At 33.6% G+C, this 12685-nt stretch overlaps 2 protein-coding genes across 3 annotated transcripts; one reads left to right on the top strand and one right to left on the bottom strand.

Moving 5' to 3' along the window:
- The first annotated feature begins 884 nt into the window (after nucleotides 1–884).
- LOC114934107 (1-phosphatidylinositol 4,5-bisphosphate phosphodiesterase) lies at nucleotides 885–8084 on the top strand. Of its 2 annotated transcripts, none has more exons than XM_029306749.2 (19): nucleotides 885–1304; nucleotides 1407–1466; nucleotides 1574–1714; nucleotides 1991–2070; nucleotides 2232–2367; nucleotides 2791–2891; nucleotides 2976–3142; nucleotides 3241–3451; nucleotides 3523–3781; nucleotides 3876–4067; nucleotides 4192–4339; nucleotides 4788–4945; nucleotides 5191–5593; nucleotides 5767–5937; nucleotides 6013–6153; nucleotides 6474–6648; nucleotides 6742–6945; nucleotides 7073–7337; nucleotides 7644–8084. In XM_029306749.2, the coding sequence occupies exons 1-19, from the start codon at nucleotides 1134–1136 to the stop codon at nucleotides 7710–7712; spliced, it is 3252 nt and encodes a 1083-aa protein (XP_029162582.2). In that variant the 5' UTR covers nucleotides 885–1133; the 3' UTR covers nucleotides 7713–8084. The 2 variants fall into 2 exon arrangements, with proteins under 2 accessions (XP_029162582.2, XP_029162583.2); XM_029306750.2 differs by having other exon boundaries at nucleotides 886–1304; nucleotides 7073–7319.
- A 1994-nt stretch (nucleotides 8085–10078) lies between these two features.
- On the bottom strand, nucleotides 10079–12457 carry AQP (aquaporin). The gene is made up of 5 exons (XM_085486600.1): nucleotides 12237–12457; nucleotides 11706–11890; nucleotides 11054–11328; nucleotides 10657–10795; nucleotides 10079–10560 (listed from the first exon to the last, which is right to left on the bottom strand). Exons 2-5 carry the CDS (start codon nucleotides 11884–11886, stop codon nucleotides 10358–10360), a joined length of 798 nt encoding a protein of 265 aa, XP_085342726.1. The 5' UTR covers nucleotides 11887–11890; nucleotides 12237–12457; the 3' UTR covers nucleotides 10079–10357.
- Nucleotides 12458–12685: the final 228 nt, after the last annotated feature.

The raw sequence follows: 12685 nt of genomic DNA, 5'->3' as shown, positions 1-12685 counted from the left end.
TTTTTCGCGCAGTACTCGGCTCAGTCGCATCAATTGAATTTGATACCGTTCCCCAGTGATGGTTTCGTTCGGTTTCAACAGTTCATAATAAATAACACCGACCTGGTCCCACCAAATACACAGCATAACCTTCGCAGCGTGAATATTCGGCCGAGCCGACGACGTAGAAGCATGACCGGGCAGTCCCCATGACTTTCTTTTCTTTGGGTTGCTGTAATGAATCCATTTTTCATCACCCGTCACGATGCGATGAAGAAAACCCTTCCTTTTTTGCTGCTGGAGCAGTTGTTCACAGGCGAAAAAACGACGCTCAACGTCCCTTGGCTTCAAATCATAAGGAACCCAAGTTCCTTGCTTTTGAATCATTCCCAACGCATGCAATCGCTTGGAAATGGCTTGGCGGGTAACTCCTAATGCTGAAGCAAGCTGTTCTTGCGTTTGGCATGGATCCTCATCGAGCAATGCCTCCAATTCAGCGTCTTCGAAGGTTTTTGGCCTTCCTTCACGCGGACGGTCGTCAACATCGAAATCACCGTCTTTGAAGCGACGGAACCAATCACGGCACGTTGTTTTACTTAGAGCAGCATCTCCGTAAACTTTTTGGAGCTCTCGATGCGCTTCAGCCGCCGTTTTCTTCGAATGAAATAAGAAAATCAACACTTCCCGCAAATGACGATTATTTGGTACAAAATCAGACATTTTCACACAACTAAAAGTATATGACGCCAAAACAAAATCATTAACATGTCAAAGCGGTTTGTTTACCATATGTCTAAGCTTGGCTCGTGACGTTTTGGATATGCCAAAATCGACCAGCACTTACTGCTGGAGCCATCTATAGACAAACAGCGGGAACTTATTGTTAGTTGCGCACCTAATATTAAGCAACCATACAATAATAGAGACAGCGGATTTCGATATAACGGTACGCTTATGTAAGTTTAGACTTCCATTACACAGCGGGTTTCTATCGTATTGAATCCTCATACGTTAAATTAGATATAACTAATTGCATTATATGCGTCTCCGGGACACACCAATGCCACGGCAACACTCTCTCATTCGAGCACTGGCCAAGCTCAAACTCACGTCAAAGTTTACCGTAATAGCGTTCCGCTTAAACTTACCGAAACATGACAAAGAAGTTCGAATTTAATTGGCGCATCGAAGTGCCGGAGCTCTTGACGAAGGGCGCGGTATTCGATCGATGGTTCGAGGACAAAGACACGACTGAATACGAGCCGAATTGCCTATTCAAAGTTGACGAGTACGGGTTCTTCATCTATTGGAAAAGCGACGGCAAGGTAGTCGAGATTTTCTTAGTTGTGTTTGTAAATAGATCAATATTTTACTGTTAATTCTTGACAAATCAGTGCGCGTATAAATTATTATCATTTTTCGGATAGGACGGGGATGTCATAGAGTTGGCTCAAGTAAGCGACATTCGTTATGGAGGCACACCGAAGGTAAAGTTTGAATAGAAAAGCAAATGGCATGAGATTAAAAAATTTTATAATAAATAACAATAATTTGCATAAATAATCGTATAACAATGGACGGTCGGTCTGTTTAGGAGCCAAAGTTATGCAATAAATTAAGTAAACATGGAACGTTGGAGCAGTTGGATGAAAAAAGTTTAACTATATGTTCTGGAGTGGATTATACGAACATTCATTATCAGCATATTGTATGTGAGAATGCGCAAACAGCTAAGGTAATAATGAAAAATTTGAGAAACGTTATTAATACTTAATATATAAATACAATTTTCAAAAAATCTGTAACAAATTGATTATAGTTCTAAACTTTTTGTTTCAAAATCGCGACACAAATTGTGTGTGCGTTCGCATTTAATATTTTACTTAATTACATATGTCTTGTTTCTTTATTTTACGTAGTTATACATGTATTAAAATTATGTTGCTTTATTGCTAATATAATCGATACATCTTATTCTCTATTCTAATGCTAATCTGTGATTAATATTCAGGATTGGCAGACTGCTCTGCGTTTAATTACGCATAACACAAAAGCATCTAATATTTGTCCGACAACACAGCTTATGAAGCAGTATGTATTTATTAATTCGAACTCGATGCAATTTTATAAAAAATATAATAAATATAAATTATAAAATTATAATAAAAAAAAAATATATATATATTTGTTTTCATATTGTTTTTTAAATCACTACATAAAACATGGCTCTGATCATTGATCGAATCTACCAGTTGGATGCGGCTAAGTTTCCAAGTCGATCCGAAGGGAAAGGTCCCTGTGAAAATTATATCAAAGACTTTTGCATCTGGGAAGACCGAGAAACTTGTTTATCAAGGATTATCGGAACTGGGTTTACCCAATGGGAAGGTAAATCATTAAATATGAGACTTTTTTAGAAAGTTTTTAGAAAAAAAGCTCTTAACATTTAAATGCGACCAACAGTTTAGTTAGGAAAATTTCAAAATTATTTCCAATTAATAACGCAATTTTTTCTACATATTACTTTAGTAACTTAACAGTAAACATACATATTTTATTCTTAAATATTTTTTTGTGTAAATCTGTTCATAAAAATAAGTTTGTAAAAATTTTATGTAATACCTCGTATATATGTGTAAAATTCACTTTTTGTTTAACTATTCTTATAACGTTATTTAATCTTTGAAAATATTAGTGTTTACTAGAAAGAATTATTAGAAAAAAATTTATACGAAAAATTATATTAAATTGTTCAAATATATAACTAATAAAAAAAATATATTTTGCAAACTTTAATCTTTTACATTTTAGAACGACAAAATAGAACCTGAAGCTTTCACGTTCGACAAGTTCTGTAGTTTATACTTTAAAATTTGTCCTAGAAATGATATAGAAGAACTTTTTCAATCAATGTAAGTACTCACAATTGGATGATAATTATCAATATCACACATTACGAATAAAATAAACGTTATTATTTTTATATCGCTTTACAGCACAAAAGGACAGGCCGATGCTATAAATTTAATGCAGCTCGTAGATTTTATGAACACGAAGCAGAGAGATCCGCGACTCAACGAGATCTTATATCCTTTGTACACTGAGAAGAGATGCACGGAAATCATTAATGACTACGAGACGGACGAGAAGATGAAAGCGGAAAGTGAGCTTCTCTGACAAGCTTAATTTTATTTTATCGCTATTAATTTTGATATCAAAAATAAAAGAATATAATATTCCTCAATTTAACTTTTTACGCAGAAAAATTGACGAAAGATGGCTTTATACGGTATTTAATGTCGGATGAGAACGCACCGGTGTTTCTGGACAAATTAGATGAATGGATGGAGATGGACCAACCGCTTTCGCATTATTATATTAATTCGAGTCACAACACTTATCTTAGCGGCCGCCAAATCGGTGGCAAGAGTACCGTTGAAATGTATCGACAAGTTCTGCTTGCTGGTTGCAGGTAATTTGTTAGAACGATAAAATGACGATAATGTTGACCGAAAAATAAAAGAAAATTGAATTCCATCTTAGATGCGTGGAGTTGGATTGTTGGGACGGCAAGGGCGAAGACGAAGAACCCATCATAACTCACGGCAAAGCTATGTGCACCGATATCCTCTTTAAAGATGTGATCTACGCCATAAGAGACACCGCATTTGTCACTTCCGAGTATCCTCTTATTTTAAGTTTCGAGAATCATTGTTGCATGAAGCAGCAATATAAACTGGCCAAGTACTGCGACGAAATATTCGGCGATTTGTTGCTAAAGGAACCCCTGAAAGATTATCCTGTAAGCGATACGTGAGAAAAACGATTATAACGATTATCGATATCAGTTAATTAATGAATTAATATTCAATATCTCATAAATATATTTTTCTCAGCTCGAGCCAGGGTGTCTTCTCCCTCCACCATGCGAATTGAAACGCAAGATATTGATAAAAAACAAGCGGTTGAAGCCGGAAGTGGAGAAAGTCGAGCTCGAGCTCTTTCGTGCCGGACAATTCGAAGCCAAGGACGAAGATGTAGAAGATGCAAGCGCGCCTGCAGCTGCTCCACCTCCCGAGCCGCCAAAGGTCATTAATTACATTAATGAACTTTTAGAGAAGCGAAAATTAAGTAGCACTTCTCTTCCTCTCCGTCTCTCTGAAAAATTAAAAAATTTCTGGAATTGTCTTCAATATATTTGCTGTCGTGTAGGAAAACGAAGCTCCTGCCGGAGGCGAGGGAACCGAGGAAGTACAAGCGACTCAATATACTGGCAGCACTATGCGGGTTCACCCTTTACTTTCTTCGATGATAAATTACGCGCAACCCATAAAGTTTCAGAGCTTCGAAGCTGCAGAGAGTACGTGGTATATCGACACGATAAAAATTTCTATGCCTTCTTTTCTCTTTAATATAATCATTTCATTTTTAAAATACTATATTTCCTTAGAATTAATACTAATAGATCTAATAAACTAACAAATCTGTAATCGTTTCAAAAACCCCTTAATTGTATTACTTTTCAAATACTGTCTTTAACCCTTTTTAGGAAGCATTCTTCTAAATTTTACGAAAGCACAAAAAAAATTGTTAATAAATATGTAAATTTAAAAATGGATAAGGAGTTTTATACTACGTCTTTTTGTAAAATTTTATGTACGAAAGTAGATTTGATGTTAACCGAAATGGGCTAATGGCAAAGCATATATATCCTGACTTAAGAAGGGTTAAATGAATGAGCGTATACAAGAGCGTGTGCACGAGTCGCATGCGCGACACGTACTAATGTCTCAACCCCGACGTTCTAGGCAAGAATATACATCATAATATGTCTTCGTTCTCCGAGACTGCCGCTCTTAACTATCTGAAAACTCACTCCGTGGAGTTCGTTAATTACAACAAGCGGCAAATGAGTCGAATATATCCAAAGGGCACGAGGGCTGATTCCTCGAATTACATGCCTCAGGTAACTGCAATAATAACACAAACGCGCTCAAATTCCCCGTAGAGTTATTACTCATGTATCCCCGTTATCTAACTATAGATATACAGGCAATATCAAAAGTCTTTTATATCATACTCTTTTACTACGAACTATTCTTCATATTTAACGATCTCCGATATCTATATAAATTGAAAGAAAATAAATGATTTTTTCAATATATTTTATAATTATACCTTTTCAATGCAATACGCTCGCAATTTATGTAGGTCTTCTGGAATGCTGGCTGCCAGATGGTAGCTTTGAATTTCCAAACACCGGATCTGCCGATGCAACTCAATCAAGGGAAATTCGAGTACAACGGGACTACGGGCTATTTACTGAAGCCCGACTTCATGCGTAGACCTGATCGAAGCTTCGATCCTTTTTCCGAGGACGTCGACGGTATCATCACCGCGCAGTGCTCGGTCCAAGTCATAGCCGGGCAATTCTTGTCTGACAAGAAGGTGGGCACGTACGTGGAAGTTGATATGTACGGTTTACCAGCGGATACAATTAAGAAAGAATTCAGAACGCGAATGGTGCCGGCGAACGGTCTGAATCCGGTCTACAACGAGGAACCATTCTTATTTCGGAAGGTCGTGCTTCCCGACCTGGCAATGCTCAGATTTGGTAGTCTATGAGACTCTTTTTTTCTTCAATTTTTTATTAATATAAAGAAGTTTGAAGTAATTCCTAAATACACAAATATTCATTTGAAACTTTGTAAATAGATCAATATTGAATATCTGTCTGATCTATAAATAGGACATACTTTTTAATCACGTTTCGTTTTTATTACGCAGGCGTGTATGAAGAGAGCGGCAAATTGCTTGGGCAACGAATCTTACCTTTAGATGGTCTTCAGGCCGGCTACAGACACATCTCCTTGAAAACTGAAGCAAACTTCCCGATGGCGTTGCCGATGCTCTTCTGCAACATAGAACTGAAGATTTATGTCCCCGATGGATTCGAAGGTAACGTTTGAAGTGCGGCTCGAAAATAGTAGTATTCCTAGCGGCGCTTTCGTTCAAGCCAGCTTCCAATTTCAGATTTTATGGCCGCCTTGTCGGATCCGGGTGGTTTTAGCAAGGCTGCGGAGAAGCAGAGCGAAACGATGAAAGGACTTGGAATAGAACAGACGGATGCCAAGGCGGAAGCTAAAAAGAAGAAGGAAGAGGAGACAAAGAGGGGTAGGTATAACATCATATATAAGATACGATTGCGTCTTTTTTTTCTATATCGGTTTAAAAAAGAATATCAATTGAACAACAAAAGGACGATAAAAAAATTATGTCATTTATTATACACTCTTCAAAATAATTAAGGGATCAAAAGAAATTGTCCAAAATAGACAAATTTTAAATAGTTGAAACTTTGTTTCGAAAAATGAGAATTAAAACTAGTTAAAATTTGCCTACTTTTTGGACAATTCTTTTGATCCTTTAATTATTTTGAAGAGTGTATGTTATTTTAAATACATGTGTGCAGTTTTTATATTACACAATTTCAGAGGAGTTGAAACTAGAACCCATCACACTAAAATCCTTAAAGAAAGAGAAAGGTTTTAAAATTGGTAAGAAGCATCAGAAAGAGTTGGATGCCATGAAAAAGAAGCATATGAAGGAAAGACAAGCCATGCAAAAGAATCATTGCAGTAGCATCGAGAAGCTAACTAAAGGGAAAGAGTATGTTCTTGTTGACATTTTCTACATTAATTATTTCGTGTTGAGAAGAAGAGATGAGGGAAATATATGAGTTCATATCCTCAACATTTTTAGCAAAAATTCTTTGGCGCAAGACGCTAATGTGAAGAAAGTTATAAGCGAACAAACGACTCAATGGTCCGCTATGATGGAGAAGCAGAGGAAGGAGGAGTGGGAATTATTGAAAAATCAAACGCAGAGCTCTCGCGATGAATTAAAGAGGTTGATTGAGATCGTGCAAGCCACGCAAGTTAAACAGATGCAGGCAAAGCACGACAAGTTGGTTCATGCCACTTAATTGATTATATATGTATAAGTATAATATTCGCTGATTGATGCTCGCAATGATATAAATTCTGATTTGCCACGATCTTGTTTTATGTGAAATTACGCGTTGATTTTGCAGAGACGCTAAGGAAATGAATACCAATCAAGCAAAAGCATCCGTAGAAACGGCGAAGGAGGTAATGAACGACAAGACTTTGAAAACGAAAGGTGAGAAGGATAGACGTCTTCGTGAAAAGAAGCAACAGAACACGAAGAAGTTTATGGAGGAGAGAAAGACTATGGAAATCAAGCAGGGTCGTGAGAAAGAAAAGCTGAAGGTTACACACGAAAAACAAGTAGCAGACTTGGACAATAACATCGACGGGGTAAGCTTCTGTGTAGAGGTAAAAATTAGCATTTAATTTTTTTTTAGTTTTAGAGTAAGCATTTCCGGTTATAGTTTCATATTCTGAAATATGATTCTATATTTTACATTGCAAATGAGGAAAAAAATTATTATTATTAAATATTTTATTCTTATCTAACAATATTTTACGAAAACAGAAAAGATAAATAATAAAGTTAGTGTAAGATAATAAGTTATGGTAGATAATAAATAATTGAAAAAATTATAAAGAAATAAAAAATTGTGCAATTTTTATTTATGTAATTAATATGACTTTAAAATAATACTATTGATCATGTTGCAGAGTATTGAAATGTACAAGAATGAAGCGATTGAATATGATTTATCGTCTAAGGCAGAACTCTATATATAACTTCTTCAATATCTCTTGCTTATTATACTTATCATTGTTATAATATCGTTATCTTATATACATGGAGAAAACATTATAATAAAAAATGACAATATAATTTTTATAACAGTATAGAATACATTAAAAAAAAAAAAATATATATATATATATATATATATATATGTATAAGAGAAATTACAATATTTTTATTCAATAATATTATATATATATTATATTTTATAAAGGAATATAGTTAGACACAACATATTTTTAAAACAAAAACTGCATAATTAACAAACAAAAATACAAATGCATGATTTACAAAATTTTTATAGTAATAAATATCTTAATGTCGTTATATTCCAGCAATAAATGTAAAACTGCAAAAGGAAATACATTTTTTATATAACTAGAACAACACAATTGCGTGCTACGCGCACACCATCCCTCGATTTTATATAAAAAATTGATATTAAAAGAAATAATATAAAATTTTATTTAGTTTCAAACTGCAATAAAACTGCTTTTTGATAGAAATCAGCTGATGACTGTTAAAAATATGCGCTCAAACATGAGTTATCTAGTGATTAAAACATATTGAAAAATGCGTAAGGGTGCGTTTAAAAATATAGAGAAACATATGAATAAAATGATCCTCAGTTCAAAATAAAAAAATATCAAATAACACACATGTCAATACCTAAAATGTAATAATATCTAAATCGCGACTCTAAAATTTTGAGAAAATAATTATCGACTCAAATAATTTAAATTTATTAAAATTTATTAAAAAATTAAAGAGCACGTACGAGAAAACATAAATAAAAAAGACTGCGCAAGCAAAATTAAAATATCTTAAAGTGGCGGGTGCTGGTCATTTAAAAATTTTTTCTTTTTAAAATATAAAACGAATATAAACAAAACAAACGAACAAAATTATTGTTAAGTACTACAAATAACTACAAACGATTCTAAAAAGCAGCGCAAGCGGATTTTAAATATCATTAAGTAGGGTATATTTATCCGATAATAAAAAATAAAAAATATTTAAAAATACTTAACACGTGACATAAAAATATACTCGATTCTAAAATTATGAAGAAATTAATTATTGCTGCTAATGCTTTAAAGCCTTTAAATTATGAAAGAACGTGAAGCTGAACGTGACACGATACAAACTGTCTTTATTACAACCGTGTAGATTCGATCCGTTGAATTCGACCACCAAAATTACATGTGCGCATGATTATATAAATAACATCAAACACTGTATATACATAGGTTATTTTTAGAGGGTATATATATATACTAGCTTTTCGGACCGCGCTTCGCGCGGTCCTCAAAGCCAGCCTTTCTATTCGGACCGCGCTTTGCGCGGTCCTCATATAGTCTATATTAAATCCGTTTTAACACAAAATTATTCTTTTTGTATACCGCGAACTACTTCCACATTTGTTGTTCGACTTCACGAATTTATACCAAATAAATGTTTAAATTTTTGTGGATGACTACAGTTATCTATTTCTTTCCCAGATTTATTTCTTTTTTTAAGACACGCTTTCTCTCTCTCTCACTCTAAAACACACGCGCTCCCTCTCTCTCTCTTTAAGACACATGCTCTCTCTCTCCTTATCTCTCTCCCTCCCTCTTTCTTTAAGACACACGCTCTCTCTCTCTCTCTCTCTCTCTCTCTCTCTCTCTCTCTCTCTGTGTGTATGTGTGTGGGGTTTTAAGTTTACGCTTTCACCTACGCATCCACCCACACAATCGCATATTTATGAACGGATTTTTTAAAAAATTGGTACCAAAATGTTGCAAATTTTTGGCGACGATGTGGTTTTTTCAAGTGTTACACCTCCACCCACACGCATGCGCATTTATGGACCAATTTTCACGAAATTAGTACCAAAATGTTGCAAATTTTTTGAAGATGGCGACGATGTGGTTTTTTCAATTGTTACATCTCCACCCACGCATTCATCCACGCGCGTGCGCATTTATGGACCAATATTTTTACGAAATTGGTACAAAAATGTTGCAAATTTTTTTGAGAAAGCTGCTGTGTGGAAAGCTGCATATATGTATATATGTATGTGTGTGATTCGTCATAAAGTTTATTAATTATTGCTAATATCTATATATTTTGATCAATATATCTTTTTCAATAAAAAAAAATAATTCAAAAAATATTTTATCAAATAGCCTTTTAATTCTGTTCTATTACATTTTAAAATAATGTTCAAAAAATTTATCAAAATATCTCTTGAATTCTATTCGATTAAAATATCCCCTTTGAATCCTGTTTAATTAATATTAAACATATTGAATTTCATTTTTAAAATTTTTCAGAAGTTGCAAAAGTAGGACGGTTTTTCAACAACATATAATATTTTTAGAATATTTATTAACATTGTTAACATTTATATACAGTTCAACAAACTTTTAAGGCATATTTTTTCCAAAATTGTGCGTAGCTCTATAATTATTAACGATAATCACAATGGGAATGTATATAATATTATCGTTTGGCACGTATAATTTTGTACACTCTGTTAGACATTTTTGTACGTTATTGGAAAGCAAGATTTACATGTTATTAAATAAAAAGTCCTATATAAATACCGAACACCTATGAAACTTTTTCTTCAGATCCTTTGAAATTTTATTTAGTATACAGTATCCGTACTCTCTTGCAATTGAATGTAGTTTTGAACAAATGGCATACGATACACGCGCAAAGAGGCAATAGATCCGAGACACGCTCCAATCCAATAAACTATCATATGTTCCGTGGATGTAGTTCCCAAACAGCCGTATTTTAGAGAAGTCGCCAAAGCGGGATTGAAGTAACCACCAGTATAATTGAATGCTGAAATGCATCGCGTCGAAACAATATTGTAAAGATAAATTGACATTTTTTTATATATAGTGAGATATCTATTATATTATGATATAATTCGCCAACCTGCAACCACCAAAGCCGTTCCTACGAAAGCATCAATGACCGTACAAAACCTCGGATTCAAATCACTCAATACACGGGATACCACTCTACATATGCATGTTGCAATGCATTCCACAAATGCTCCAATTATAGCAGATACCTAAAAATCGTATTGCATTTTCATTGATTCAATAATAAAAATATTCTGACTATATATAAGCACACACTACATATTACGTAACAATACCGCATAAATTATAATATAAATAAATAATTTATAAAATATTTGAAAGAGTATATTAATTTTGTGTGATATCTAAAAATGTGGCGCATGAAAGTAAATATTTTACTTATAATGGCAATAATATATTATATGCAAATGAGATGCTGCTGTGGAATCAAACGCGATTGCTCTTGCCTGTAAATCAGTAGTGCACTCTTCGTAGGCCCTGTTCTTGTGCGTAGAAACAAGTTGAAACGCCCACAACATTTGAATATATTTGAATATGATGAGACCGCCAGCCAATTCTGCACATATCGACAGAAAAGCAATGCCCAAAGGTTTTTTACCTACAACTACATCCTCCATATGTGTATAAGGACAGGCTGAAGCTTCATCCCAGTTCAATGACCACCAAATTGTTAATAAGAATAGGTAAAACGCGTACATCCATACTCCCCAATTGTCCGCAACTGTTTAGAGAAAAGTTTAACACTTTCGAAGGAAAATAAGGCACATAAAATAAGATAAGTTGCTACTGTAATGTATAATAATAAAATAGAAAATAATTTTAAAAAATTTAATCAAACAATTAAAAATACATACCAAAAATAATTAAATTAGACTAACAATAATCACTAAATACTAACAAAAATTGTATAACTATATATACAACATAAAGATAAATACACAAAATATAATAAATGCAGTCTATAAGTAAATATTTAACTTATATTTTGAAATACCTAAGTTTATCTATCTACTGTCAAAAATTAATCTTACAATGTCGCGCGGCTTTATTATTGATATAAAGGAAGTAATTATATATTATAGAGTCGCGCGAACTTACTTATAATGAGTTCGAAACATGCCCCACAAAGTTCTGCCGTAGCTATAAATTCTAGGGCGAGAATCCTCGTGAGAGGATAAGAATTAAGATAGAATAGTGCATAGAGCCTTAGCCAATATGCTATCCAAATCGTAACTCCAATGTATGCTGTAGATACTACCAAATCTATTGATCCAGGCATTATCCTATTAAAGTACGTGACGTTTAAATAAATGCGGCCTCATCAAAATGTACGAGGGCAATAAAACACATCCGATATAACTCTATGCACACTAGAGATAGTTTACATCTAATATAGTGTTATGTAATTAAATCTTAAAACATAATTTTTCTATCCTCATTATTATTATAAATTATTATCAAAACGAATTAATGAACATATCGTTGTTAATAATAATTATCGAATACATTCTCTTGATATATAATTATGTATAATTAAATAATAAAAGCGCACGTTATATAATTAATCAATCATAATTCTACAGATTATTCTTTTTTAACTTCAAGTGACATAGAATGTAAAAAACTTACAAAATATGTTTGCCAATTATCACGCTGGCTATTTTTTATTTCAGAGCTTCTGTTATTTATTTTGATTTTCATAAATACCTCACACAAGAAATGTTCACATTGAGAGTAGAATTCCTCGTAGCGGTTATTTAAAACTACGAGTACCGAATATATCTACGCGGGTATGTCGCGCAGCTTTAAATATAGCCTTCGCTGAAATTGTCTCAAAGCATATAGTAGTGTTGTCCAACAATGAATTGCTGCTATTGGTCCGACGTGAGGAATTAAAAATAATCGGCTCCCAAAAAATATATCAAAAAATAAGATTGTATACATCACAAAATATATTTCAATCACAAATTTAATTTTAAAACGCATTTTTTATATTTTTGCGAATACAAATCGATAGAAATTCATAAAAACTGAGTGGCGCGATGCACCAATGACGTTGTAGATGCTGCGGAACGTTT

This window comes from Nylanderia fulva, unplaced genomic scaffold (assembly GCF_048542155.1).
Source record: "Nylanderia fulva isolate GAGA-0341 unplaced genomic scaffold, ASM4854215v1 Scaffold45, whole genome shotgun sequence".
Lineage (NCBI taxonomy): Eukaryota > Metazoa > Arthropoda > Insecta > Hymenoptera > Formicidae > Nylanderia > Nylanderia fulva.
Note: the sequence above shows the minus strand (reverse complement) of the source record. Positions and strands in the feature narration are given on the sequence as shown.

What these genes read in the sequence shown, in the direction of transcription:
- LOC114934107 (XM_029306749.2), top strand. Translation starts at nt 1,134, where the DNA reads ATGACAAAGAAGTTCGAATTTAATTGGCGCATCGAAGTGCCGGAGCTC. An exon ending in CCTGGCAATGCTCAGATTTG is followed by an intron (nt 5,594 to 5,766) that starts GTAGTCTATGAG and finishes TTTATTACGCAG; the next exon opens with GCGTGTATGAAGAGAGCGGC. An exon ending in ATGCAGGCAAAGCACGACAA is followed by an intron (nt 6,946 to 7,072) that starts GTTGGTTCATGC and finishes TTGATTTTGCAG; the next exon opens with AGACGCTAAGGAAATGAATA.
- AQP (XM_085486600.1), bottom strand. Translation starts at nt 11,886, where the DNA reads ATGCCTGGATCAATAGATTTGGTAGTATCTACAGCATACATTGGAGTT. An exon ending in ATGTTTCGAACTCATTATAA is followed by an intron (nt 11,329 to 11,705) that starts GTAAGTTCGCGC and finishes TTCTCTAAACAG; the next exon opens with TTGCGGACAATTGGGGAGTA. An exon ending in AACGGCTTTGGTGGTTGCAG is followed by an intron (nt 10,561 to 10,656) that starts GTTGGCGAATTA and finishes GATGCATTTCAG; the next exon opens with CATTCAATTATACTGGTGGT.